This window comes from Pavona decussata, unplaced genomic scaffold (assembly GCF_977016875.1).
Source record: "Pavona decussata unplaced genomic scaffold, jaPavDecu1.1 SCAFFOLD_92, whole genome shotgun sequence".
Taxonomy (NCBI): Eukaryota; Metazoa; Cnidaria; class Anthozoa; order Scleractinia; family Agariciidae; genus Pavona; species Pavona decussata.
Window position 1 is genome coordinate 467,501 of NW_028145509.1, and position 27,500 is coordinate 495,000.

A 27,500-nucleotide genomic window follows, 5' to 3' on the forward strand; every position below is an offset into this window, starting at 1 on the left:
GGGACAACTGGGAGCAACAGGGAAGGACAGGGGATGGGAGCAGGCAACTAAAGAAGGCAGGAACTGGGGGGAGGGGGGGGGGTAAAGGGAATTGAGATAAATTGGCGTGTGTAAGAGGGCAGAAGCCCTGGGAGAAAATACACTGGAAGAAGATTTTCACAATCTAGTACTGCATAATATTTTCCAACAGAAAAAAAGCACAATATTTAGTGGGAACTGCTAATGAAAGTGTTGGGAACTTGGGGTTAGTGGTATGAGAGGTAGAATGTTTACATCCCCAGTTAACCCATCCCTCTCCACACAGACAAGATAGCAGTTTTGAGATTGTGGGGAAGGGGTAGGAGGAAAATTTGTACCATATTTGATGGTAATTGCTGTGCGTAACAAATGCATGGAGGTGGGAGGTGCCAGTGTAAGAATGTGACCCAGAGGAGCTTTCATATCCGCATCTCTCTCCTCCTCACTCTAGAAACTAGATGTACCAAGACAGAAGTTAGTGTGCAATACATCTTACATATTAAACATTGTTTGCTTCAGAAATTACTTTGCTAAAGTCTCAATACCCAATATTGCAAGTTAATACAACAGAGTGACTGTGAATGCATGCTTTTGCTCAAATTTATCTTGATCACAATTATTTTGTAAATTTAACAGGACCTGCTATCATACAGTGGAATTATCAGTACTCTTGTTGGAAGCTGTTTGTGCTGGAAATGGAAACATTTCTTGAAACTGTGGGTTCTGGAACAGGTAAGAGAAGTCTGAGAAATCTTAATTCAGGACTACAGCTTGGTGCAGACTGCTGAATAGCTTATTCAGATGCGAAGTGCCTCCTCCTCCTTTTTTTTTTTTTAAAAAGCTGTGTTACATTTTTTTGATGAACATTCAGTAGATAACTGTAGTTCCCAGTTTTAATAACTGCCATACTCCCCCTCCTTTAGGGATTTTTCTAAGCCCCCTGCCCCCACCCAGGTGGAAATTCCACCTTTAGCTTCATACATTTCTTTAAATTTTTTGCCCTTTGGGATCCCCCCCTCCCCTGGAATTTACAATTCTTTCTGTATGAGGTGGGGAAGGTGGGTGGTATTTTCTGGAACTACATGTTGTACTACAGAGAAAATTTGAGTCTCTGATGAGAGTCCACTCCATGATGTTAAGAGACACAAAAGTCATTATCATGCCTTATTTATGGCTGAATTTTACCAAAACCACTTATATCTGCCTTTGTGCAGCTTATTGTAAAGTGGTCATGGCTCTCAGCCAAAAGAAAACAAAATCCCTGTCATATCCCTGGTGGGTAGATGAACCTCCTATCAGGTCCCCAGAAGGGATACAAAGATTCTATTCTTAGATAGACAGATGGACAGATACACTGTAGACTGACATTATACTGTACGGTAGATGGATAGTAATTATTTTCAAATAAGTGGTTGTTGTAGAAGAGTCTGGTATGCTTCTTTTGCTGTGATTTTGAATTTATATAATAATAATTATGAATTAATTAACATTAATGATTATAATTAAGTATAATAAATTAATAATTTATTAATCAATTAATAATTATAATAATTAGTAATAATAGTAATTAATTAAAAAATAAAAACTATTTATTATTATTTACTATTATTAATGATGTTAATAATTGTTATTAATAAATAATTATTATAAATTAATAAATAAATGATACCAAAAAGAGAAGAAAAGAAGAAAATGAAAAAAAACTGCTAGATCTAAAATCCATAGGATCATTACTTCCCAAACTGTAAAGCTATGAACTGTAACCACTAATTATAAAATATGTAAATCATCACTCTATTAACTGTAAGTACCTAAAACCTTGATTGTACAATGCAAGGCCCGGTTGTTCAAAGAGCGATAACTTTACCCAGTCATGGTTAAATCATTATCCAGTGGATAAAATGTGCTCCAACCTGATACATTAAGTTATTCTTGTCTGCTGGATAAAGTTATCTGCTCTTTGAACAACTGCGGCTAGAGGAAAAATAGAACCTTGAACATTGTGTTACTTTGAGCTACATGTATGGTTGAAATCTTATTTGACTGGTGTTACCACTGCCTTTGAAATCAAGTCTGTATATTGTTGATATGTGAATTATCACTGTACTTGTACATTGCAGCTGTGGACAGTCAGAATGTCATTTGTATTGTGGAGCTTGTCAAAGAAGTCCTACGCAATAACTGGAGCAAGGCAGCTTATCTCAACCCCATCATTACTCGCCTGTACATGATTATCCAAAGGTACACAATTTTCTTATTGAGTGTTCCAAAAAATAAGACAATACAAACTTCAATTCCAGCCAACAGGTTTTCATCTAGACATGCATGCACTTAGATAGATTTGGTTTTATATTTCACATAAATTAACAAACATTTGCAAAGATTTGTTTTTTTCCTGAATAATTTAATTTAACATTTGCATTTTATTGAATGTGTTGTGCTCAAAACTGTTTTAGTAAACAACACCAGATGACATAAAAATTATTAATTTTGTGTTTTACTTGAGTACACTAATTTTATGCTGATCCACCGTGCACAGCACAATTCATTTTGTTTGTTGTGCTTGAGATTTCATGTGCTGATTCAGCTCAAGATTTTATTCCTTTTTGTCATTTAAATACATCTGCTGGCTGAATTTTACCAAAACCACCTGTAACTGCCTTTGCGCAGTGTATTGTAGAGTGGTCATGGCTCTCAGCCCAAAGAAAAAATCCCTGTCATATCCCTGGTAGGTAGTGAAACCTCCTATCAGGTCCCCAGAGGGGATACAAATTTAACATCTGCTTTCTGGTTAAACAAAGAAGGTGTCTCTGTTTCTTAATACCATTGTTTTTATGTACATTTTATTGTAGATGTACCCCATCACCTAATCCTCCTCAAGATCTGATTGCTGCCTGCCTATCATGTTTAGCTACTGTAGCCCTGAAAGATCCTCACCAGGTGAGCTATTGAGCTAGTTGTAAGGTCAAGTAATACAAGCAAAGACACATGTTGACAGTTCATGTCAAGTAAGATGTCATTAACTATCTTAACCAGTGCCGTCTCGGTGCTATGTGATTTCCTGTAAGCCGACTGCAACGCGGGAAGCAGTTCGTTGTTCATGACATGGGTGTATACTTGGTCAAATACTGCTCTTTCAGTAATCTTAGACACAAATTGGAGATTACTAACCGGACGCAAGTTCTTGTAAGCGAAATCATTAGTGCCCTTCTTGAACAAAGGGGTTACGATAGCTTCCTTCCAAATGTCAGGAAAATATCCAGTGGACAGAGATGCATTTAAGAAACAACTGAAAACTTATCTTTTTAAACAAGCATACTATTAATTGCGTAAGCATTTTTAGACTTCGTATCGTATAGATTTTTTATTGCTTTTTAATTTATTGTTAAATATGATTTTGTTTCATTTTGTATTTTTAACTATCATATTCCCTTCAGTTTCTTTTGGATATTTTTTAACGTATTTGGAAAGCGCATTAGATCATATAGATATATGTCCTGTAATTTCTCTTTTCCTTCTTTTGTATGTGTTTTTTTTCTGAAACTTATTTAAGTTGAAATTTGTAATTAATTAAGCAATGAAGTTGTAAATAAGTTGTAATTACACCTGTAAGTTGCTGAAATTTGAATAAATAAAATGTTTAATAAAAAAAATCTTATGGATATTAATAATGAGTTTTGCACTATATAAGTATTAAATTTATTATTATTATTATTATCCTGTCTTGTAAAATCAGTTATAGCACTTGTTGGTAGGCACCTGGCATGTGACCTTGTGTCTATTCATGCGTTTTCACTGGACTCCTTCACTGTAACAAAGGGCTAGTACCCAAACCTCTTTACGGTAACCAAATTACTTTTACTTATCAACTTGGTTGATAAAACAAAACATTCGTTTCCACTCCCCACCAAAGGAGTACCACAGTTTCTTCAGGAACTAAACCCATTTGATATATACTGTAGTATGTTATAATAGAATTGCTTTAAAACTTATAATGCCTTGTCAAATTTCAGACAAGTTGCCTGACTCCTCAATTCTATTTTTCCTCTTTCCATGTGTGGTTTTTAAATATGTGTTAGGAAATTGTTGTGAAAACGTTTAGTTGGGGCCAGGGATTTTCAAGAAAGGCCTAAAAGTCAGGGAAGTAGCTGTTCATTACATCTTCCCTGTTTGTTGTCTTAATAAGTCAGTTTCAAATGCTGAGTAGCTGGTTGATCATCTTCACTGACTTTGACAGCTGTAAAAGCCAGACACCTGCTTCTAGTGCCAGCCTTCCAGCTATAGCTGGAATGGAGAGGTGGGAGGGTCACATTGTGTGTTATTAAACTCTTCACCCAAACAGTCCAATCTTAATGAACTAAAATAGATCAACTTTTAGATTTGGGTGAAGAGTATGACTTTTGAACTTCAATCCAGTCAGTTCCTCAGGGCCCAGTTGTTCAAAGCCCGATTAAGCTAATCCTGGGTTAATGTTAACTTTGATTTGAGTATATTTACTAATCCATAAGGATTCATCCAAAAGATTTTTGTCCCTAAGTTTTTTCTTAGACGTTTCTTTACCATTACCTTAAAATGAGCCTTAAAATCATTTTTAATGAGCGAGACAAAATCCTCGGTTAACTTTTAATCATGGATTAGCGTAAATCGGCTTTCAATCAACTCGGCCCAGAGCTCTTGCTCTTTCCTGACGCTTGCAGATGCCAGCAGATAAGAAGACTTTACAAATAAAATTGGTCTGGCAAGTGATTATATCTAAAGCATGCAAACTGGATTTGAAAAGTTGTACTTGTACTCAATCTTGTTCTTGCAATCAACTCTAGTTATGAATATCAGTTATGACACCAGATTGTTGAACATTATTTTGTTTCATAGGTGTGGCACCATCTTCAACAGACAGGATTTCTTCCTCATTGTGTTTCTGTGAAAATGTCAGAGGCAGACAGAACAAAAGTGGAGTGAGTCATCTTTATTGTTCTAAGACAGTTTTTTTTGCATGTTGGTTTATTGCTTGAAAATGATACTTTTGACTTTCCAGTCATTAACACGATAGTCACTATATCAAAAGTTCCTCAGCCTGGTTTTTGAATATGAGATTGTTTGTGTGCCAGTTTTTGTTAGGGTCAAAATAATAAAATATATGATCTGCAATGCTTTGTTGCAAAATGTTCTTCTCTTCCAACTTTGTCACTACATGTATGAAGCACTGTCTGTATTAATCAGTTTGTTGTACATATCTAGGTTTTAAGCTGAAAGAAACAAAAAACAACAACAACATCAACTAGGTTTTGAGATTAAATGATTTGAAAATAATTGTTTTTGTCTATTAGCCTTCTTCACCTGGACCCTCACCCCCTAACCCCCCCCCCCCCCCTTACTTCTTGGCCCACTCAGGTCATGGCCATATCAATGTCAGTATCAATTGAGCAGTCAAAAGCCCGGAGGGTTCTACTGTAGTAACAGAACAGTCACAGAACAGCTATTAATAATGATTTGAATTGACAATCTTCATTATTTCACCCAACTGCCTACTTGAGAATGCATCACTGTTTGGAGAAATTATAGTTTGATCACTTTTCTCAGGTTCCTCAGCACAGCACCAGGAAACTTTGGCTCAATCCTCAGCACCAAGGAGAGGCCAATGGGATATTACCCAGTTACCATGGCAACATTAGACTTGCTCTTGAAGTTGATCCATGGAATCAGCATTGCGGAGGATGCTGACAGCCAACCGGTCAGCTTCCTTGACCTTGCAGCTTGCCTTGTCTTTGTACTGCGAGAAGTATTTACTGGGTTTCACAAGTGGAGGTTTGCGAGGATCAAGGATAGAGAGGAAATAGGTATGTTTTAGGAGGAGGAGTGAGTGATCAAGACCTGTACCGGTAATTTCAACTACAGGGTGTAACGTATAAGGTGAAAAAAAAAGAAGTAATTTCAGCGCAACGAACTCAACCGGGGCCACCCAATGTTGATCAGCCAATCACAAGTCACATTGACAACAAAGGCCCCGGTTGAGTTTGTTGCACTGTGTTTCTTTGGACAATCACAAAACTTTTGATCAAATTCTGATGAATGGCTCAGTTCAAAAGTGAAAATGGTTATGACTCCAAAGATTTCACACAGGCTGTTTCTTCTACTCATCTCAATCTGTTTTTGTCAGTTTTTATTAATTTTTACAATTAGCGAACATTTTTGAAGTGCAAAAAGACACAGAGCTCTGTATCAGAAACTCAAGTGTGCTGGTCAACTTTATTTAACTTACATCCAAATTTTAACATGATGAACCATTCAGCTACTCTAATCTTTAGATAAGGGATTAGTTTATAAAAGAAACTGTGGTGCTTTGTCAATGGCGGAGTAGAAACGAATGTTTGGTTTTATCAATGGAATTGATAAGTTAATTTGGCCTCTGTAAAGAGATGCGGTTGCTGATGTCTCAAGCATTACCTTTGGCAGAGTGATTCCTACTCTAATATTTGTCCACAGATAGTAACTTAACTGTCAATTGACATCAATGCATTTCAACACAGTTTCTAACTTTCAGGTCAAAAAAGTCTCCAGCTCTTCAATGTCGTTCTTGGGCTTCACTTCAAACAGAAGAAAACTGAAGAAACCAATGAAGCAATGGAGGAGGAAGTCACAGATTTGTCAAGGTTTGTGTTTTAGTTCAGTAAGACAAGCATTTCACTTACAATGACCTTTGACCTCATAGACCTTTGTAATTAATTTAATTATAAATTTTGTTTTGTAAATTATACACGTAATTCAGTCTCCGGACTGCGAGGTGTTTTTTTCAATAAACGATTTTACTACTACTACAATGCCTTTGTCTGTCTTTGACAATTGGGGTTTGGCTAGGCTCTTTAACAAGTTAGAGTTGCGGTTGTATTGTTAATTGGTGTTCTGTTTAGTTGGAATATCATAAATTTGCATAAGTTTGCATCAGTACAGTGTACATAAATTTGCATAAATAATGTTAGGCATCTTTGCATAATTTTGTATGATCTGCATATATTTGCATAATTAATTTCAATTGTATTGTATAAGGACAGAACTTAGGCATTCAAAGAGGCAGGATGATGCTTGCAAAATGGAATTCAATGGCTCACTGAGATAAAACCTTAGTCACGTTTCCACAGTATATGGGAAACAGCAATTGCTTTTAATCAGTTTTAAAAGTCCAACATATGCGCCACCCTTCACTCTTGATACAAGATAAATCCCTAACAGTAACAGTCATCTTTTCGTTTTGCATGAAGGACTCCTTCAGTGCTGCAGGACAGCTTGGTTCTTGGCTTGTTGTACTCAGAAGCTGGACAGTCCCTGTTAAACATTCTTGGCACTGGAGTGGACACTGTTGATAGACTTGTTTCCCTAGGAAGGTATTTAAAGAGACCATTAGATTCTGGTACAAGTACGAGTTTGACTACGAGTTTGTCCAATAGACAAAGAGCGCGCACGCGTGAACCAGTGTCGTTTTGGCGGGAAAACGAGATAACCGTCGTCATTTTACTACGAGTTTTTGTGAGAGCGGCGTGGTAGCGAAAACAAGTCCTTGAAACGTACATGTAGGTGTTCTCGTCTTTTTGGAATCACGAAGGGGCTTATTTATCATCGTTCAAAGCAACTGCGTCAAATTCGGCGCTCGCAAAGAGTAAAATGAAGTTTCCTGGGATATATCTGTTCTTAGTACTTCTCTAAAAACTTGAAGTCAAATCTCGTATTCGTAGTCGTACTCTAAAGGTCTCTATTAACTGTACAGAGTTAACCAGTGGGATTAACAAAATACTGAACAGCGAGTAACAGAGGAGAAAAACCAGTGAATAAAAAATGGATAAAAATATCCCAAGCTGATGGAAAATACTCATCATTTTATGTAGCACTACCCAAATTTAAAATAATGAATGTAGGGTTAATTCTAAACCCAAATCCAGATTTGAGAATGTTTGCATTTTTTGGGAAAGCTTTTTCAGCAATTGCTTTTTTAGTTACCAGGTACGCAAATGCATCAAGAAATAATGAAAGAGTGATGCGTTAAAACGATAACTTTTCAAGAATAGTTGGCTGTCGTTACTTGAAACTTTCTTACAATAAAATCAGGAGATTTCTTTTAAGACCGTTATTGTGCATTCTTGTGCAGATGCTTTTCAAGAAACGTTGGCTGCCGATACTTGAAATTTTCTTACAATAAATAAGGAGATTTCTATTAAGACCGTGCATTGTTGTGCAGATGCTGCACCTTTTTTGCAAAGGAATTCAGTGACACTACATCATTGAACAATGTTCTCCACAATCATGTTTTAAAATTATCATAATATGGAACTGAATAATTTTGAAATTGAAATAGACAGGTATTTTTTTTTACATAAGCGGCTGAATTTTTACCAAAACCACCTATAGCTGTCATATGCAGATTATTAAAGAGTGGTCATGACATTCAGCCAATAGAAAAAAGTCCCTGTTATATCCCTGGTGTGGAGATAAACCTCCTATCAGGTCCCCAGAGGGGATACAAAAATGCATTACTTGGTTCCTGTAGGGAGTAGGGATGGCACAGCGGTGAGAGCTCTTGCCTTCCACTAAACTACTAATGTTGCCGGGGATCGATTCCTGGACTCGCGGCAAATGTGGGTTGAGTTTGTTGTTGGTTCGCAACCTTCCTCTGAGAGTATTTTTACCAGATACTCCAGTTTTCCCCTCTACTCAAAAGCCTACATTTTCAAATTCCAATTCAATCTGGATAGTGTCCCCAGTTGTTGTTGTACGTTAAATACATTGAAACTTAAATAAGGGATTTATTTTATTATTTTAGTAAGTCAACTATCGCTTGTAATGTAGCCAGGATGGTGTTTGTCAGAAGGGAATATTGGATTCCCATGATTTCCGACTTTTGATTTAAAATTCACCGGAGTTATGGTAGTCTTATACAGCAGTTCTATGTGGGAGGAGCGTTTCGTGGCAACAGAAAGAACGGTTGCGTAGGAGACTAGAGTTATGGAGACTAATTCAATTGTCATTTCCTTTGGCTAAAACCTGATAGTTGATGAGAAGTGTTCAAAACAAGTTTCAAGGGGAGGATATTGATGAGGAATTTTTAGGGGTCAAATTATTTGGCAGCGCAAATATTTACCTCTTTTTTTGGTTCATCAGACGCCTTACATCTCATGTGATGTTGGCTAGTTTTATTCCCTTATACAATGTATAAATTCAATGTTTGAACTTGCAGCAGTTCAACCGGTGGATATGCTTTGGCTCTTGTGGAGCTTATCAAGTTAGCATTTTCAGTGCTGAACAGATTGCTAGCTAGAAAAGCAAAGGTATGTTTAGTTTAGCGGTACATGTATGTCTAGGAAACATTCTCTCCTTATGGCTGAATTTTACCAAACCACCTACAACTGCCTTTGTGCAGCTTATTATAGAGTGGTCGTGGCTCTCAGCCAAAAGAAAACAAAATCCCTGTCATATCCCTGGTGGGTAGCTTAACCTCCTATCAGGTCCCCAGAAGGGATATATTGTTTCGTTTGATGTCTTAGATGATACCTGCAATTCTACATATTGTAAATTTATGTTAAAACGTGATTACACTTAGTAAGTAAGAAGTAAAAATTAGGAGTAAACGCGCATTTTTTAAAGATATAAGCGACAACATTTCTAAAAACACACATAAAAAGCTTTAAAATACATAAAAATGTGTGGCAATCTTGCCCAAATTGACGCGTAATGATTACTGAAAATGCGTGGTTACCCCCAATTCTCTTTTTGGATTTCAATAACCCTTCTTAAGATCTTCTTTCCCCGCATAGTCATAAACGGAGCAAAAAACCTCTGAATTAGTGGGCACCGTCCTTAAGAAATTTGAGGTTCTCGTTCCATTCCGAGATGCGCAAGAGGAACCATCCTTTGGGAAGGGGGGGGGGGGGGGGGGAACCAAGTACAAAGGAAAAAATGTGTGAGCTACACCTAGAGGTTGATTTGCCCTTTAAGAACCTGAATTTTTTTTTTTTAGTAACCAAATCCTTCATGGAAATTCCCCAGGGCATTTATTTCTCTTTTGCCAATTCAACATGGAAGCTAATTTCAGGTGGATACGTGACTACCTTTTCATAAGTACTGTAATGTTTTCTTCTAAGGATGACAAGATTTCTCCTTTGGAAGAAGCTTTGACAACCCAGGTTGTTCATCAGTTGAAAGACAAAGGGCACAGCTATTCCACTAGTTGGGGTAAGAATGAAGAAATCCTGTCTTGTGAGGTCATCTTGTTTTGAGAAGCTGAAAAAGTATTCCTAGGTCCCGTAACATTTTATTTTTTGTTTATTGTAAAGATGCTTAAAATTTTATTAAAAAAGGTTTGCCTGTGAATGTTTTTTTTAATGCTCAAGGCTCAAGAGTTTAATTCCAAGCTCAAAAGTGTTACCTCTTTATTTAATGTTAATAATGTTGAGAGTAGCAAGGCTGGTGTAGTGGTAAATAACACTCATCTCCCACTGGTATGTGCCAGGTTGGAATCGAGGGGAAGATTCACAAAGACCTGATGTGTCCTAATTATTTTTTTCTTGTAATACAGTCGAATCTCCCTGTGCGACCGCCTCTTGTAAGCTACCACCTCCCGTAAACGACCACGTTTCCAGCATACCAAAATTTAATTTTCCCAGTCAATTTACTATAGTTGAAACCCTCTCGTAAGCGCCGGATCACCTCTCGTAAGCACCACTTGAGCTTGACATTTTGGGTGATCGCTCACGGCAGGTTCGACTTTAGTGTATTGTTCTTTAACCAGTAGGCTATAGGCTGTTGTTATGAAGCGTGAATCTGGCGCTACACCTCTCATCCTATGTGGGTTGTTGAATCTGCTGTCTGTTTTAAGCTTTTTTTCTTGGGTCTGGGGTTTAGTTATGCAAATGTTCCAAGATCTTTCCGGATCTTTGAACTCCTTAGGCTTAACCATACATTGGTGGCGTTAAAATTGATATTATTTTGAAATATAGGACTCATAAGTTGTTCCAATGACAGCTTGAATTTGTTGTGTAACGTTTGTCGGTTTGTAGTGAAACAAGTGTAAAACGATTGTAAGTATGAGCACGTTCAAAAATGCTATATTCAATGGTTAAACCTCTTTGCAATAGAAAGATAGGTTTTCGGACGCGGTTTGTGCAGCACAATTGACATGTTGGGGTAACTTTTATGTGCCGGCGACGACAGCGAATTAGGGAGCTTAAGCAATGGCGACGGCGACTGCAACGATAACGCCGCAAAACAATAGGTTTAATGAGCAAAAACAATCGCTCTGCACGTGCGTTTTACATTTAGGTACATTTCTTTGCCGTCCTCTGCAAAACAACAACGTGAAATGACCACATTTAAGATTTTGGGGAGAACGTCAACGTACGACGGTGAATTTTTTTCATTTTCGTTCTTAACTTGTACGCCACTCTTACCAATTTGGTTCCTGGATAGTTCGCCATTTTTGCAAAAGTTGAGCAAGTTGAAATAATCGCGAAGTAGCACAAATGAAATAAAGATATGGTTTCCAGGTGACGTTTTCGTTGCCGTTGCCGTCGTCGTTGCTTAACTCCCTAATAAAAAAAAAAATCACTATAACAAGGAATTCGCGTTTTTCAAACGTCGTCGCGATTATTCCAACTCGCTTCAAATGTCAAATGTAGGTGAAATGTCCTGGAGTTTAATTCGTGGACACCACACCCAAATTTAGAAAGAGAAAGAAAAATTCGTCGTCGTGTGTTTACGTCCTCCACAAAACGTCCCATCAGGAAATTTCACGTTCTAGTCGTGCAGTGGCGGCAAAGAAATGTACCAAAAAGTGTAATGCACGTGCAGAGTTGTTGTTTTGGTTATTAAGCCAATTGCTTTTGTTACGTTTTCGCTGCCGTCGCTGTCGTAGTTGCTAAAACTCCCTATTAAGTGGATGCAGGAAGTGCTATGGACTGTCAGCAAAATTTCTATTCCCCCCTCAGGGCATTGTCAGCTTGTGACTGTCATAGCGTCGTACATATATCATAGACTGGACAGTCAGCTGCCAACACTGGCAACGCTTTTGCTCAAGAGAATGTGTGTGGTATGTGTAAAATTTCTTTTTCTGTAAACTAGTAGTGCATTAAGTGAACACAGTTGCAAGCAGACATTCTGGGTGGCAGAATGATGTAAATAGCCTTTTAATATTAATTTATTTGTTTGTTTATTTGTTTTATTTTATTTGTTAGTTATTCTAAGCTCGACTTATTAGCTACTTAAGCTAGGAGCCTAATAAGCTCCAGGTCCTCGAGTATAAATGAAGTTATGTATGTTATGTTTGTATGTAGTTTTGTATTCTACTGCTTTGTTTGCCAGGCATTCAATAGCAAGATCGTTAGTTTCAACCTGGTTCCTACCGTTGGTTTTTTTGTAGGCAGAAAAACTTTGTTCATCATTTGTATATATAGGAGATTGATACTAATGAAAGATTACAATGGGGGTAATGTTTTAATGAAGGCGCATTCTCATTTTATGAGGAGAAACAATACTTCTGCTTGCTTCATGCTGCAGAACAGTAGTAGAGTGCTAGCCATTTGAGTCATGCAAAGAAAATAGTAATGTGAGAATATGCTTTTTCCATCCTGCGCTTTAGCCCCCGTAATATCAAAAGGCTTCTTTTTTTATACATCAATTCAGTGCATTCACAGCTGCCGTTCTTAATGGATATGTTTCCACTTTTCAGGTAGCTCCAATGTCGATGCAAGCAAGCTTTGGTGCAGAAGCTGCTCCCTTGAGGGATGCTTTTGTGTCCAGATTGAAGACCCTAACTGAGGTACTCACTAAATTGCGCCACACCCTTTTAGCGTGAAATTAAAACGTTTCATAGCTAAACCAAACAACAGCTTCCTGTTGCTTCTTATTATGCAAACCAATGATATGTATAGACATCTATGCAAATATCGTTGTATCGTTGTTTTGAAATGTTTAATAAGGACCTTCAGATCAGGGTACGAGTTCGAGATTGAGTACGAGTATGACTTTCAAATTTCAAATCAGTCTCATTCCCAGAATTTCCCTCCTTCCCGTTGTTTACCAGCAGATAAAGAGATCATAGGAACAAGATTGGTGTGACAAGTGGTTATCTAAACCACGCAAACTAGATTTGAGAAGCCGTTCTCGTACTCAATCTTTTACTCGTAGTCAAATCTGAAAGTCCCTGATATCTACTTTACTGCTACGAAAATACGGTATGCAAAAATCTGTGGTAATGCTTACAAATGTAGACCATTGTGTTTAAATCATGCACATAATTATATGCATATGATTATAGTGGCAAGATAATTTTATCCCGTGTTGTTTCCAGAAGTGATCGTCCAAAGTTATGGTAATTCAATAAAAGTGCTAATCTGTTCATTTCTAGGATGTGAAACTCAAGGTGGTGATACTGGAGTTCATAGCTACAGCAGTGGAAACTCAGCCTGGATTGGTTGAGCTGTTTCTTGATCTGTCCTCCAAGGAAAATCAAGTTGGTTGAAACCTTAGTTGTTTAATTGGTACTGTTCATGTTAGTAAAAGATGCTCGAAATTGCATTGTAGAGAATTGGAAGTGCTCCAACGCTATAACTGTGTACACGCTTGTTTTACCCTTAGACACCATGGTTGAATAACTAACAGAAACGTCTCTTGGCTATTTATACTTTAGTCTGCAGAACAGGCACTATTATTATTATTATTATTTTAGGCGAGTGGAGGCGAGCACGGAGCGCGAGTCACCTCTCCCGTCGCGTGTGACTCGCGGTTGCCTCCACTAGCCTGAAAAACGCAAAAAAATAACGCCTGTTCTGCAGTCTACTATTACTCCAATACAGAGCCAAATTAGTCATGGAATGTACATAGTGCGAATTGTAAACAGTGATTGAAGGCTAAACCTTTTCTTTTGGGCCTTGTAACCTTGTTACATAAAAGCTCTATCCTTAACGATGCAGTTTTTGCTGTATTGTTGAGATGTGTCACAAGTGTTACACCTCTAAAAAAACAAACATACGATTTACGAAGTAAACAACACGGAGCTAGCCTGTGCCGCAGACGGATTGTAACCCGCGGTAATAATCGGGGGTTTTAGTCCGTCTGCGGCGAAGGCTACACAGGGCCTTTAATTTTTCGAAACGATTAAACATGCATCTTTGCGTTTTTTCGTTAGGAGTTTATTATCGGCCAGAACAGCTGCCTCCATGCAGTATTAGATATTATTGATCCTGAGAAACAGGTAAAATAATTCTTCATGGCTGAACATTTCAGTTTCCTCCATTATTAATATTGTTATCGCTTTCCTGTGTTACCTTCTATTGAGAAAATGTTCCAAAATGTGACCACAATCGTGGACAAAACTGTCAAGAAACTTTTACTCGATCTACAAATTCGATCGCTACAGTGATACATCAACAGCTCAGTCCCTTCCCCCTCATCAATGTTGGTCCGCCGCTGGAAAAAAAGGCTGGGTCATCGTCCGGCCTTCAGAGCAACATTGAGTTAGGGGGAGGGGGGAGTGAAGGTTTGCTACTCTCCAGGCGGTGTTTTCCTTAAAAGGGAAGTATCACGCAAATTTGCTGTCATTTCAAAACCCCAAAATGTTTATCTGTCATTAGAAACAGAGAAATAATTGTCAAGTTTGTTATAAATTTTCACCCCAGTGCAATAAAACTGTCGATTAGTGCATCTGGCCAGAGACAGAGTAGGCCGGTATGGATTGAAACTTGAAAAATGTTAGGGTAATGTTTTTCAAGTTCTCGCATTTTTTGTTTCCAAAATGCGCTAGAACAGATCACGAGTTGTTCCTTTCAAGAATTAAGTTGATGTCTTTCCTCTCGTCATTCTAGAATTATTTGGCAGCTGATTGAAGGTCTTATTTCATCATTTTTAACAAAAGATAACAAAAACCCCATGATACTTCCTTTTGAGGGAGATTGAAATATATGCGCAAAATTCGCATTTTTGGTAACATGTTTTGTCCACGATTGCCCGCTAAGTAATCTTTATGTATAAAACCGTACTGTTCGTGTTACGTTTTTTATGATACATGATGGTTCAGTTAGTCTTATTCGATTAAAAGCCATTGTTTAGTGTTTTCCTTTGATAGGTTGTCTAACCTTGCACGGGGTCGTTCAAGCTCTAATGTTTTGTATTCCATTTACAGGCAGGTCATTACATACCACCCCAGCTGGTGTCTGCCTCGTACTTGTTACTTCATTCCTTGTGGCACGACAGGAGAGATGCTGCACTAACAGCTGTTAGGAAGAGGTCATAATTAGTATCAATTTAGTTTTGTGTCCTGTGTTGTAGAGCTAAAACTAATTTCGATGCTCATTTGAAATCACTGTTTATTTTAATCAATCTCCTTCCGACTAGTTTTTTTTTTTTTTTTAACTTTTTTTGGTGAAGTTATTTTAACTTTACACAACGGTTAAATGTTTTTCTCTCATCAACAGCCCAAAATTCTGGGAAAATTTAACTCATCCACTGGTAACTGGAATTCAGTCAGAACTTGATGAGGTTAGTATTTGTGAGATCGGTTCCACTTATAAGCCAGTTTGTTTGGGAGTTAGGGCTGTTTACGTGTAGGGAAGATCCTAGATGGTTTACATGCTGGAGAAGGAAAGCAAGACGAAAATGTTCACATTTAGCAGCTAGACGCCCGGCCGCCGCCATGTTTGTTTTTCTTGTACCTAGTACTAGGACCTTCCGAGCGAAGGTAGTTTACATGGTGCTAGGATCTTCCTACCTCTTAGCTATAGCTAGGAAGATCCTATTGTGAGAAAGATGCCAGCACTAGTGCCAAGTACAACCTCTTGCATATAAACTGAATAAAGAAAACATATGGCGCTAGGATGATTCCCCTTCTACGATCTTCCTCCCTCCATGTAAACATCCACTAAGTCTGTCCGTACACCATTCAGGATAGTATCCACATTCAACAACAAATGATCAGAAGACCCATACGGCTGTGGTCACCTATCTGTTGTAGAGGGATAACACAACAAAAACCAATTTGACTACGCGCTTGAGCAAAACGTGTTTCTCTTTAGGGATTTTAAGCAATCACCACTGCAACGCCAACGAAATTGTCACCTGAAAAAATAAGTTCGCGTTACTTGCATTACTTCGCGATTATTCCAATTCGTCCAACTTGTACAGTGTGGCCGAACTATCCAGTGTCAGAACTGGTTAGATAGGCGTTCAAGTTAAGACAGAGAATGAAACATTTACTGTCATGTGCTCGCGTTCTCCACAAAACCTTGAATTTAAACATTTTACGTCGTTGTTTGGTCGAGGACAGCGGAGAAATGTACCAAACTTTATAACGGACGTGCAGGGCCTTTGTTTTCTCATTCAATCCTATTGTTTCGTGGCGCTCTCGTCGCCGTCGCTGTAGTAGCTGCTAGATTTTTCTCTTCTCCTTTCCGACCGAGATTTTCTCCGACAACACTGGTAGCAGCAGTAGTTGAAAACTGTACAGGAAGTGATGTCAGTCCATTAACGTACACTTTTATACGAACTTAGACCAAAATATCGTTTTGTATTTGCAACTGTTGCTTCAAAAGGATGTTACAATAGGTACTGCGCCCCGCTAGTTCCACTCTCCTCTCTTCTTCTCTAGGTTTTTTTTTTCGCTCATTAACCGATTGACCTAAAACGTAGATAGCGGAAGAATGCACAATTTTCGTATCCTCGGTATAGAAGTGGAACGAGCTTGCACACGAGGTTTAAGCCGGGAAATCGTTTCACGTGCAAATATGCTTTTAACATTTTTTCTCGTCGCAAGTGTCTCCATTGCAAGTTAGATTGAAAATGGTCTATAGAAATGAGAAGAAAAGATGCGATAGCCCTTACGGAAAAACGGAGGGAAAACTATTTTCTCACCTTCAAGTTATAATAAGTAGTTATAAATTCCCTGCCCCACCAAGCCCAAAAAGGCGATAACCCTTAATTATTGATCAAAAGGAGGGAAAACTGTCTTGTCATCTTCATTTAATAAGGAGTTGTGCATAACAAAACAACGAATGCGATACCAAATCCACGTTCTTTATCTTGACAGGATTACAGATATCATCTGGAGATCTGCTGCTATGCCTTGCAGATTATTGCTTTAGAGGCTTATTATGTGGCAAGGTAGTATGAACATTCTTCGCCAGTCAAGTTTGCTTGGTTATCACGATAAGAAATTCACCCATCTGGCAAAAGATGATTGATTGATTACAGTGAAACCTCAATTTAACGAAGTTCCAAAAGACTAGGGAAATTGGTTCGTCATGTCGAGGGTTCGTTATATCGAGGTTCTGTTCCAAACATTTTTTAAAAGGCTGGGCTGGTGAACGTCGTTCGTTATATCGAGGTCTTCGTTATGAAGAGGTTCGTTACATGTAAATGGAGGTTCCACTATAATTTGATTGGCTCTGTTCAGGTTAGTCCAGATTTCATGCCTTGTACTCGCGCATGCTCAGATGCGTTTCTTTTGAAAACGGAAAATGTTCTCTTCGTTTAAAAATCTCGTTCACAAGAATATATTTATGCATCGAAACTTCAACGTTTAGAAATCGTCTCCAGAGCAAGTTCTTTTGAAAACTTATCCACGTGGACAGCGCGGAAATCCAACCTTTTGGAAGTGTATCTGTGCGGATTGCAAAAAGGAGACTCTTAAAAACGGCCATTCGTGTGATGTTATGTTTGATTGTTTTAGACTTGTATCGAAGAACAACATTTCCAAATTCTAATTCGATCTGGATTATTGCCAAGCACTTTTAAAGTGTTGTCAATAAGTTTTGAAGTAGACGTCCCCACTGGGAAAGTAGGCGGCATCCTTCTTTTCGAGTGCCGAAGGCGCGAGCTTCCCAGGGGGCTTTGAGGGCATGCCCCCCAGAAAATTTTGAAATTTAGATGCTTGGAAATGCTATTTTCAACGTTTAAAATTAAAACTATATTAACCATATTCTATGTTTATTACAAGCGTTCTTTTCCTCAAAATCTCAATCACTGGCTTTTAGAAAAGAGTGAAATGATAAATCTTCAAATGCTTATTCAAAAAAAATACATTCAATGTTTTAAGTTCATGTTGTCCTTTTGACTTTGCCCTTTGGCGACCTGGTGTACACTAATTGGTAACAATACTGAAGTTAAAGTAAGTTGTCCATATCAGATTCATATGTACTTTCTCCTAACATGGGAAAACCTGGGATCTAGTCCTGTGAAAATGTCCCAGGCCTTCCACGACCCTTCGATCTGCTTCAACTTTTTATACTTCCACCGAAAGGTTAACACGTTTAAAACTCCTGAAATGTGCCTTTACTAAGACCCAGACGTTTGAACCGGTGTTTTGCAATTATTTTTTGCGGGATCTTTTCATTATTTTAAGCCGGTTTCTTGCTGGATCCTGTTCTCTGAAAATGTCGCAGGCGTTCCACGACCCCTTCGATCAATTTCCATCGTACGTAGCAAAGGTAAACACGTTTAAAACTCCTGAAATGTGCCTTTATTTGATGTCTCACAGTTATGTTTGTTGAATCTTTTCCTTATTTTAAGTTTCTTACCAAAATTAACACTAAAGTGAGTCGAAAGTAGCCGACTGAAGATTGGTCAGTAGCCGGCTGTTTTGGCCGGCTACCGGCCCTTATTGACAGCACTGATTAATTTTTAATTATCATGAGCCCCTGGCGCGAGATTTTGTGCAAGCACTCCCGGTGTTATTGAAATTAAATAAATTACTTACTTTTATCGTCTTTGACGCGTTTGTATTCGTATCATTGATGTGTTGACAGCTTAAATGATCTTGAGGCCTTTGTATAGATATAGCACTTTGGATCCATTTTGGATGAAAACCGAATCGTTCGAAGATGCAGAGTTTTGAAAACGTATCCTTGTGGACGTGATCTACTAGAAACAGTTGCTGCGATGAAACTAATGTTTATGACAATTCACCAGGGGTCAAGTTGATGCGAGTCTGAAGACGTCCATGAAAGCATTTTGTTCTAAACAGAGATACCATTACTGGGGAAAGGTAAGGATGGTTTAACTATGTTGCATTTTCACTTTTTATCGTTTGTGGATTTCTGAGAAGTCTTCCTTGTTATAACTAACTGTTTGCTATGATTTACGTTTTAGTTTGTCAAGGCTTCAGAGGCTCGTTCCGTTGAGGTTGAGGAACAAGATCAACTTGAATCGTTTGAAGAAGAAAAACTTAAACTGCTAAAAGCTTGGAGAACGTTTCTGGTCGTCTGCTCCTCATTTCAGGTGAGAAGCATATCTTGTAGAACCGTACAAATGGATGTGAGGATTTTAATGAGATAGAGAGGAAACCCCATTGACACTTCCACTTATTAAGGTGGCTCGCAACAGTTTCCATCACTTTGCATCACTTATACTTTGACGGATCAATATTACCACTCGTAATCAGTCGATACAGCAATAACGTTATCAAACAAATGCCTTTTCATTGGTGAACAATCATGGTCGTTTTCTTGACATAATAGGTTACCATAGCAACAATTTACCCTGTTAAAAACATCCCTTATTTTTTCGCTGTAAGTGGTTGGTTACAACTCAGAAACAAGCTCCATGATCCCCAATTTTGTTGCTGTTGTTGTTGTTGTTGTTATAAGACTGTGCTGTGACCGACATCTTCAGATACAGCTTTTAACAAAGTTAAAGAATTTAATGTGAACCCCTTACGTGTGGATGTTGCACTTCGTCATAACTTCACACTTGATGATTCAGATGATTCATAGTGTTCACGGTATTTTTGATTCGCTTACTACGTGTTGATAGTTGTAATGGTGCAGTAACTAGTTTAAGTTCAAGTGTTTTCCCAGAACTCGGCAAACCCCATTGACTTCTGGCTGTTATAGAGTTGTGGTCTCATTCACTCAGTAGCCTTTAAGACAATCGTGCCAAGCCGACCACAAGCTGGCACTGAGGGCGGTCACAGCCTTACGTCCTCGGTGGTTCTTTAACGTGCCCAAATTGGAGACAGGACCGCCATTTCTACGTGGTCATCCTAGCCACGTGATGGTCTGACCATTTGCAGATGTCAAAGCAATGGCAGCACTTTCTCCTCAGTTATTTTAAGACCGCAAGTGTTGGTCCGGCCGGGGATGGAACCCGTGACCTCCTGCTAAGAGGTCCGGTGCACTTCAACCGGAGATAACCGGAGACTTTCAGAGAACACTCTTCTTCCTTTAATACTTTGGCTTCCTCTTCCTTTGACCTGTTTCCAGTTACTGTTTAGTGTCCTCGATGAAGCTGGATTTGTTTGTTGAGATCCAATTTTCATTTCAGACTGAGGTATTTGGTTTAAATGAAACGGCGCGGAGGAGACTGATCTTGGATGACATCCTGCAAGGATTGAAGTCACAGGTATAAGTACTGATGATTTTCTGAAAAAATATACGTGAAGTTGTACTTTACCTTACTATGAATAGAGAAGAACATGTGGTTTTATGCCTTATCCAATTTTTTTATTACCACTTATTAAAACCTGTTATGTTCTGTGAAACATTTCAAGGGTCTTTGAATCAGGATGAAATCCTAAAATGCGGCCATTGAAGTGGTCTATTTAACAGTTATTCCACGAGCGCGCGTTGGATACGAGGTGATAGATAGACTATAATCATCTGGTATCTAACAAGCGTGAGTGGAATAATTGTTTAATTAAAAACAACCACGACATATCCCTAAATCTTGTTGGTTTAGCGATATTTCTTTTCCGTCTGACGCGTACACTTACCATATTTTTGAGGCGTGGTATAATGGCTCATATTCCAATGGTCCAGTTTTTAATAATAAGCTTTAATGTGCTGTAGGATGTACATCTAACGTTTGGTCTGTGGGTGTAATTTTGAAATGTGGTCATTCGCCTGAATATTAAGTAGTAGTTTCCTGTAGTACCATTTCTTACGCTACGCAAAGTGGTTCTGGCTTTTGATTTTGTTTGGTTTTAATTTTTTCAGCGCTGAAAGTTTTTAACTAAGTTCCGGATTTTTCTGTTTAAAAGGTTTCCAGGAATGTCTCAGTGGACAGTATTAATGCGGCTGGAGAAGTGTGCAGTATGTTTTTGATGCTTCTCAAGCGATGGAAAAGGTACGGCTAAAAAAAAATACAATACAACTTAAGTGTGGTGTGCTGACATTCGTATCTTCTTCCAAATACTTTCAAATCATTTTGGAAATTCGCTCTCCACCGAGGAGGACAATTGGACATGTTAACAGGACGCCCATGCGAGCTTTACATGATTGTCTTTGGAAATCTTTATCTGCACCCGATCATAAGATGATAACGTTTCCTGAAGCTCCTCTAGTTGACTTCTAAGTATTGTCTAAACAATAGGCTTTTGTATTCAAACAACACTTAGGACATAACTTATTCTAATGTGGCTTGGTGCGGTTATCTTTTTGCAGACAGCCCCTTTGCTATGAGAGAAATTTAAATTTATGTTTACGTCGAGCGGCAAACGGCTGAAATGACCACGTGACCATGTTTATCCTTCACTTCCCGTTCGCAGTTTTCAGTTTCTTGGTAAAATTGAGTAGTTTTGCGTTAGCATAAAAGGCGAGAACTGTTTTTCACTATTCTCGTCAATGTACTCATAATTTCAAGAAAACATAAACGCGAATCTGACCTTTCCCGTTTGCCGTAAACGCGATTTTAAATCTCTCTATTGTTCGACCTGAGTTCCAGAATAACGTTGAGCCTCTTAGCACGGCAATGAGGAAAAATTTCAAGAGTACATTGGGTGATATCTTGATTATCTTACAGCTGTCTTCAAGATTTGAATCCAGTTTTCCAGTGTTTGGTTGATGTCTTGGAAACAGCTCACAAGAACGACGCGCAGCTGTTTGTTCACATTCGTGTCACTATGTTGTCGTCAATCTCGGTGCTGTTGCAACACGCCAGAAGTGAACTGGTATCTGGTAAGCAACCAAATGGACTCCCAATAAGCTGTTCAGACTGATATCTTAGCTGGACCTTTCACAGTTTCCCATTCTCTTCGGTTAATACTCGTTTACATCTCTCAAACTCACCTTGGGCATTAAATTAAAATGGCTCATAAATGTGTTCCAAACCTGTTAACTTTGCACGGCTCTCACGAAAACTCAAACTATTTGACCGCTTTCGTTCGGCTTTGTGCCGCATTAAACTTCTGGTAGGATTTGGCCGTTTTGTTCGTAAGGCGTTAAAATTTGAAAACCGTAGAGTTCAACTGTAAATAAATCAGTTGTGCTTCGTTTAAGACCTAGGTCAGGTTACTTGGTTACCTTGTACGTAACATTGAAAATGGCTGTAAATTGTAATTGGCAAACGGTGGCAGACGACTTTATCGACAAGAAGGTCTTTGAAACCTTACAAAATGTTGCAGCGCTCGGTGATCAGACAAACACATATTATGCGATTGTTTTAATATACAGAACGAGTAAAAATTCGCCAACTTTGCAATATGTAAAAAACAACTTATCTATTACCGATCAAAATCTCGCCGTTGTACAACGGCGAAGTGAATGCCTATGTATATAAAGGACACTAAAATCTCGCCGTTTTACTCGTTCTGTATATTGAAACAATCACATAATATGTGAAAGTATGTACTCCCTTTATTTATTTATTATTTATTTGGTCTGTAGACACACTGGACAGGAGTTATGCTATGGCTCTTCTTCCTCTGGCTTGTGAACCGTTGGAATACTTGCGAGGAAGATTCACGAGCGAAGAGAAACAACAAGACAGGGTACGCAGAAATGTTTTGTATTTGTTTTTGGTGTTTTTGTTTTTTTTCTTGTTGTTGTTGTTGTTTATAATAATGATTACAACATGCAGCGTAGCACGAAACAAGAGGATAACGGTTCTTTCAGATGTATGACATTTATATTCAAAATCTGGCTTTTTGAGTAGAAGCAAGGCTTGATTTGACTTTGTTTTGGTACAAACCTAACTGCTTTTCATATGAAAATCATGTTGTTCTTATGCTAACTAAGTTGCATAACTTGTAGGTTCTGGAGCTGTCCGTGTTCATCATCGATGAAATTCTGAACATTCTACTCACAAACCCTGGTCAGTGGCTTCCCGTGTTGAGAGAGCATGCGCTATTTGCGTCCCTCGTTCAAGCTTTAGACGTTTGCATCAAGGTATGGCGAAGCATGGGAAAAAAGTTGTTAAAAGTCAGTCATGAACTGGTTTTGTTGAGAATGAACTACAATGAGACTTTGCGAGAGTTCATACTTTAAATTGTTCGTCAGTTCTTGTGGACTCTCGCGCTCCTAGTCGAGTTTGAATCACCTCATTCAAATCTAAGTTAGAATCCATGAGAGTTCAAACTCGCTTTCTTCGACTATCTACTGTCACGCGCTGCATTCACCTGTGACCCACCCAAAGTGTATGGTAATGCCGAAAGCTTTGTATAAATACCGCCAAAACTTTGTAAGGGATATTCATACCTGAATTCAAAATGAACATGAACCTATCATACCCGTCGCATATTGCTGTCCTTACGCCATTTCATAGTGCTAGGAAACAAGACAGAACAGTAATAGGAAAGAAATGAAATCAATATCAATTTCTAGCCTGGACCAAACGAAAATGATTTCAATGAGAATGCATGGACGAGTTCAAACTTTCCGAGAACGTGTGAGAGGCCATTAACGCTCAGAAACCGTTTCTTTTTCTAAAATTAACGGAAGTGTATACGTATGGTGATACCAAAAGGATCGGTTATCGAAAAATATTATGAAGAATAAACATTTAAACCTAGTTCAAGAGTTGTATATTGTGATCCTTGCGGCTCAAAATGGCGCCGGTATTTAATTCAAAATGATTGAAGAAGTTTTAATGTACCGTGTTGTTCTTTTCCTTTCTCAGACTCGGGAGAAAGTGGAATTCACAGAAGCAATCCTTCACCTATTTCTGTCGCTGTCAAGAATACCTACGGTACGGTAAAACTGTAACGTTGTTGTCTTCGCACCTCTTGCCTTACCTTTCGTTTTTAAATCTCAGTATTGCATAGAAATGTGTAATATTTTTCCCTCTTAAGTACCATGCTTGTGATAAACTAAATATAAATCATGAAAATGAAACGTAAGAAGTACCATATATGTCAACTGCGGTTGAGATTTTGTTAGATGAAAGGCCATCCTAGTTATGTACCCTCGAAAAATTCACTGAAAGTGAAAAGGGTTCAGACCCATGAAGTCTGCGGCGCCGGTGCAGTGCTCTACCGTTTGAGCTATCAGGCCAACTGGGAGCTGGTCATTTTGTGCGTTCGTGATATACCTGTAGAAGGCGAATAAATGAAAGTTAATTACACGAAATTTGTTTTTATGGGAACGTCAGGGGAGAGTTGCATAAAACGTAACGTCGGGCCTAAATGCTATCGTCACACGTTAAAATACTGAATGTGACTGGGCTGAAGGTCTGGCGTTAGCAGCTACGCCCTACAGTAAATTTTATGCAACTCACACCAGAAGAGAAATTTTAATAGATGAAATACTATTACAGTTCTGAGCGGAACTTAAAGGCCCACCTTCACCCAAGAGTCATTGCGGTCGTTTATTTTTGTTTTGAAATGCTGTATTGTCCAAACGCGTGATCTTATTGGCTGTACGAACTCAAGCGGTTCATACGGGTTTCCTCTACGACTCTTGCTGAATGGAAAGACTATTCGTGATCGCTTATTGCTTTCTCACTCGACTCCCGCTCAAATAAAATAGGGGGGGGGGGGGGGGGGGGATTCACATATGAAAACTGTTCCTCGGCGCGCAAAGCATCTTGGGTGAATGTGGGCCTTTTAGCTGCTATATAACTGCATAGGTTGCGTTGGTAAATGCGAGGGTTTCTCATTCACTTATTTGTTTCTTTTGTTTATACCCAGAGTGCCGAGGCTTTAGCTATGAACAGTTTGTCCCAGCCCCTGTGCCTTGGATTAGCATCACTCTCGTACTCCATGGGAAGGGAACAGGTAATTAACGTAAGGTTAAACTCTGCTTTTCAAACCCAATGGGCCCTTTGCAGCTAACGGTCACATGGTACAAAATCCACCATGCTAGAGAGCAAGATACGCACTGGGACATCCAAAACAAAGAAAATTCAAGTTTGACTGGATGAAGTTGCTTTGTTTTGGATGCTCCAGAGGTAGGTTGCTTTCCAGTTTGGTGGATTTTGTACCATGTGACCGTTAGCTGCAAAGGGCCCATTTTGTTTTTGACTGATTGTGAAAAAAAAATTGTGTTGCGATTTGCTATCAAGCCCTCTTTTGCTATTTTTACAGCTGGCTGGCTCCTCGTGGCAGTCATGTCCAACATTTTTGATCCTCAGTTCAGTTCTTCAGTATAACCGAGTGAATGGCTCATTTCCGAGTTCTGGTGCGAAAATGAGTTTGATTTACGTGAAAAAGTTAAACTAGTATTCAGATGAAACGCTTTACACTTGGTCTCGTCTTGAAGCAGAGGTAAAAGGGGTCCGGAAATGGCCTATTCCAAACGTCATTTCCTCTTTTATCTTGTAGCCTCCTGGTACCCAGGCCCAGTCTGGTTCAAACCAGTCGGGCCCACTCCACCGACGAAACTGGAGCCGAGTTTGGCAGCTGGCCCTTGCAGTGATGGGATCAATGCTGCGCACGCTCAGACACGGCTTTCTAAAGGAGGCTTTGGATTTTGCTGGTGTGCACAGGGAAAGACTTGCAGAGGTAAACAACAAATAATAATTAAACCGGAAAATTTAAGTATCAATGTATGTAGCACAGAGCACTAATTGAGGACACTTTCCAGATCGAATTGGAATTTAGAAATGTTGGTTTGTGAGGAGATGGGAAAACCGGATTATCCGGATAAAAACCTCTCGGAGCAAGGACGAGAACCAACAAACCTCAACCCACATATTACCGAGCCCGGGAATCGAACGCGGGCCACATTTTTTGTGGGAGGCGAGTGCTCTCACCACTGCGCCATCCCTGCTCCCCCATTCACAATTTTCATAATATTTATAGCTTTTTTATTATTTTGGTTTAAATTACATCACGTAAGCGAGGATTTCTTTAGTTGATTTAAAAACAAGACGTCCGTCGTTTGGGGTCGTCACGCAACGCGCTCCGTCCCTCACGTTGCGTGACGCGCCCAAACGGCGGCTGCGATAAGACTAGTTAAAAGCAGCCTTGCCTGGCCATTCCCGCGTGCAGTTTTCAGGCAACCAACGAAACAAACAGCTGGCATGGCCGCCAACAACTGTCAGATAAGCCGATTACACACACTTCAATTGGTTTTTAATTTTTTGGTTTTCAGCTGATCATCATCCCCTCCTCATTTGCCTAAAATATTACACTGTTAAGCTGGACGCTGAGGGGAGGGAGGGGCATTATGCATAAACTCTCTCCTTTAGCCAGGTGTTACAAGTAGTTAAGACGAGGGGTGTAGGTCTACTGACTTCTTTCTGAGGTCTTATTCTTAGATTTCTCTATATAATAGATTGATTTAGAATCGTGTTTACGGGAAACGGCAAACGTGAGATTCGCGCTTATGTTATCTTGAAAAAAAATAATACGCAGATGAAAATAGTGCAAAAGAATTCTGACCTTTGATGCTAACGTAAAACTATTTCATTTTACTGAAAAACTGAAAACAACGAGCTGTAATTATAGGGTAAACATGGTCACGTGGTCCTTTCTGCCGTTTGTTCTAAATCTCTCAATTATGTCTTCTTCAGGCCATGGATGACGTCAGACGATCCCAGTCCTCAGACGTGTTGACTGAAGCAGAAGAAGTCAGCGCTTTTTTGTTAGAACTCGGCCACTTCTTTCACGAATGGAGATTCACTCTTCCAGATGTGTTGATTCTTCTGCAGGTGAGTGCTGATTTATTGAAGAAGAACTTGGAATTATTCCTTGTCTTTCTTGACCTGAACACTGTTCCTACTTCCTACCAGTTTAGTTTCTGGATAGTTCGGACACGATGTGCAAATTGAACGAATTGGCATAATCGTAAACGGGTTCAACGAACGTTAACTAATGTTTTCAAATGATACTTTGTTTGGCATTGCCGTCGCCGATGTTTGAGGTCCGTTGTATCTCAGTGTAACTCGAAATGGGTGACATTCTCTTTAATTGAACGTAACAGTCGTAGAATAAACGGTGTACTTTGCCTTTCAATAAGACACAAACTTTTAGCTGCAAGACCTAGTAACGATGGCATTTTTTTACTTTCGCTCTTGGTGACATCGACAACCAACAGACCTCGAAAAACAGAAAGTAACAAAGTTAATCGAAGTCCACTGATCACAGCGTAACGATGTGACCTTTTGACTCCTTTGGGTTAAACGTTTGTTGTTGTTGTTGTTTTCTTATAATGTCGCTATAGTGACTGGCTGTCGTGAAAAACGTGACTGTAACTTCAGTGTTCACGTGTCAACGTGACTAAAGTCGCGTGTTAAAGGTCATTAGGGATGTGTGTACACGTGATTGACAGATTTGAGGATATTTGAATTTCTTTTAC

General features: G+C 39.0%; 1 protein-coding gene across 1 annotated transcript in view; it reads left to right on the forward strand.

Annotated features, from left to right (window-relative positions):
• Window positions 1-27,500, forward strand: part of LOC146473689 (nucleoporin NUP188-like) — a 50,902-nt gene that overhangs the window by 16,512 nt on the left and 6,890 nt on the right. The window contains exons 23-49 of the mRNA XM_085117719.1: window positions 655-750; window positions 2,139-2,259; window positions 2,871-2,958; window positions 4,891-4,973; window positions 5,599-5,855; window positions 6,560-6,668; window positions 7,275-7,397; window positions 9,242-9,332; window positions 10,146-10,236; window positions 11,988-12,088; window positions 12,728-12,817; window positions 13,406-13,510; window positions 14,186-14,251; window positions 15,179-15,282; window positions 15,471-15,534; window positions 17,078-17,151; window positions 18,958-19,033; window positions 19,138-19,266; window positions 20,311-20,388; window positions 21,026-21,111; window positions 21,787-21,941; window positions 22,650-22,753; window positions 23,016-23,150; window positions 23,881-23,949; window positions 24,890-24,976; window positions 25,523-25,702; window positions 26,716-26,853. Of these exons, the coding sequence (XP_084973845.1) occupies window positions 655-750; window positions 2,139-2,259; window positions 2,871-2,958; window positions 4,891-4,973; window positions 5,599-5,855; window positions 6,560-6,668; window positions 7,275-7,397; window positions 9,242-9,332; window positions 10,146-10,236; window positions 11,988-12,088; window positions 12,728-12,817; window positions 13,406-13,510; window positions 14,186-14,251; window positions 15,179-15,282; window positions 15,471-15,534; window positions 17,078-17,151; window positions 18,958-19,033; window positions 19,138-19,266; window positions 20,311-20,388; window positions 21,026-21,111; window positions 21,787-21,941; window positions 22,650-22,753; window positions 23,016-23,150; window positions 23,881-23,949; window positions 24,890-24,976; window positions 25,523-25,702; window positions 26,716-26,853 (2,900 nt within the window). The remainder of the gene's footprint in view (window positions 1-654; window positions 751-2,138; window positions 2,260-2,870; window positions 2,959-4,890; window positions 4,974-5,598; window positions 5,856-6,559; window positions 6,669-7,274; window positions 7,398-9,241; window positions 9,333-10,145; window positions 10,237-11,987; window positions 12,089-12,727; window positions 12,818-13,405; window positions 13,511-14,185; window positions 14,252-15,178; window positions 15,283-15,470; window positions 15,535-17,077; window positions 17,152-18,957; window positions 19,034-19,137; window positions 19,267-20,310; window positions 20,389-21,025; window positions 21,112-21,786; window positions 21,942-22,649; window positions 22,754-23,015; window positions 23,151-23,880; window positions 23,950-24,889; window positions 24,977-25,522; window positions 25,703-26,715; window positions 26,854-27,500) is intronic.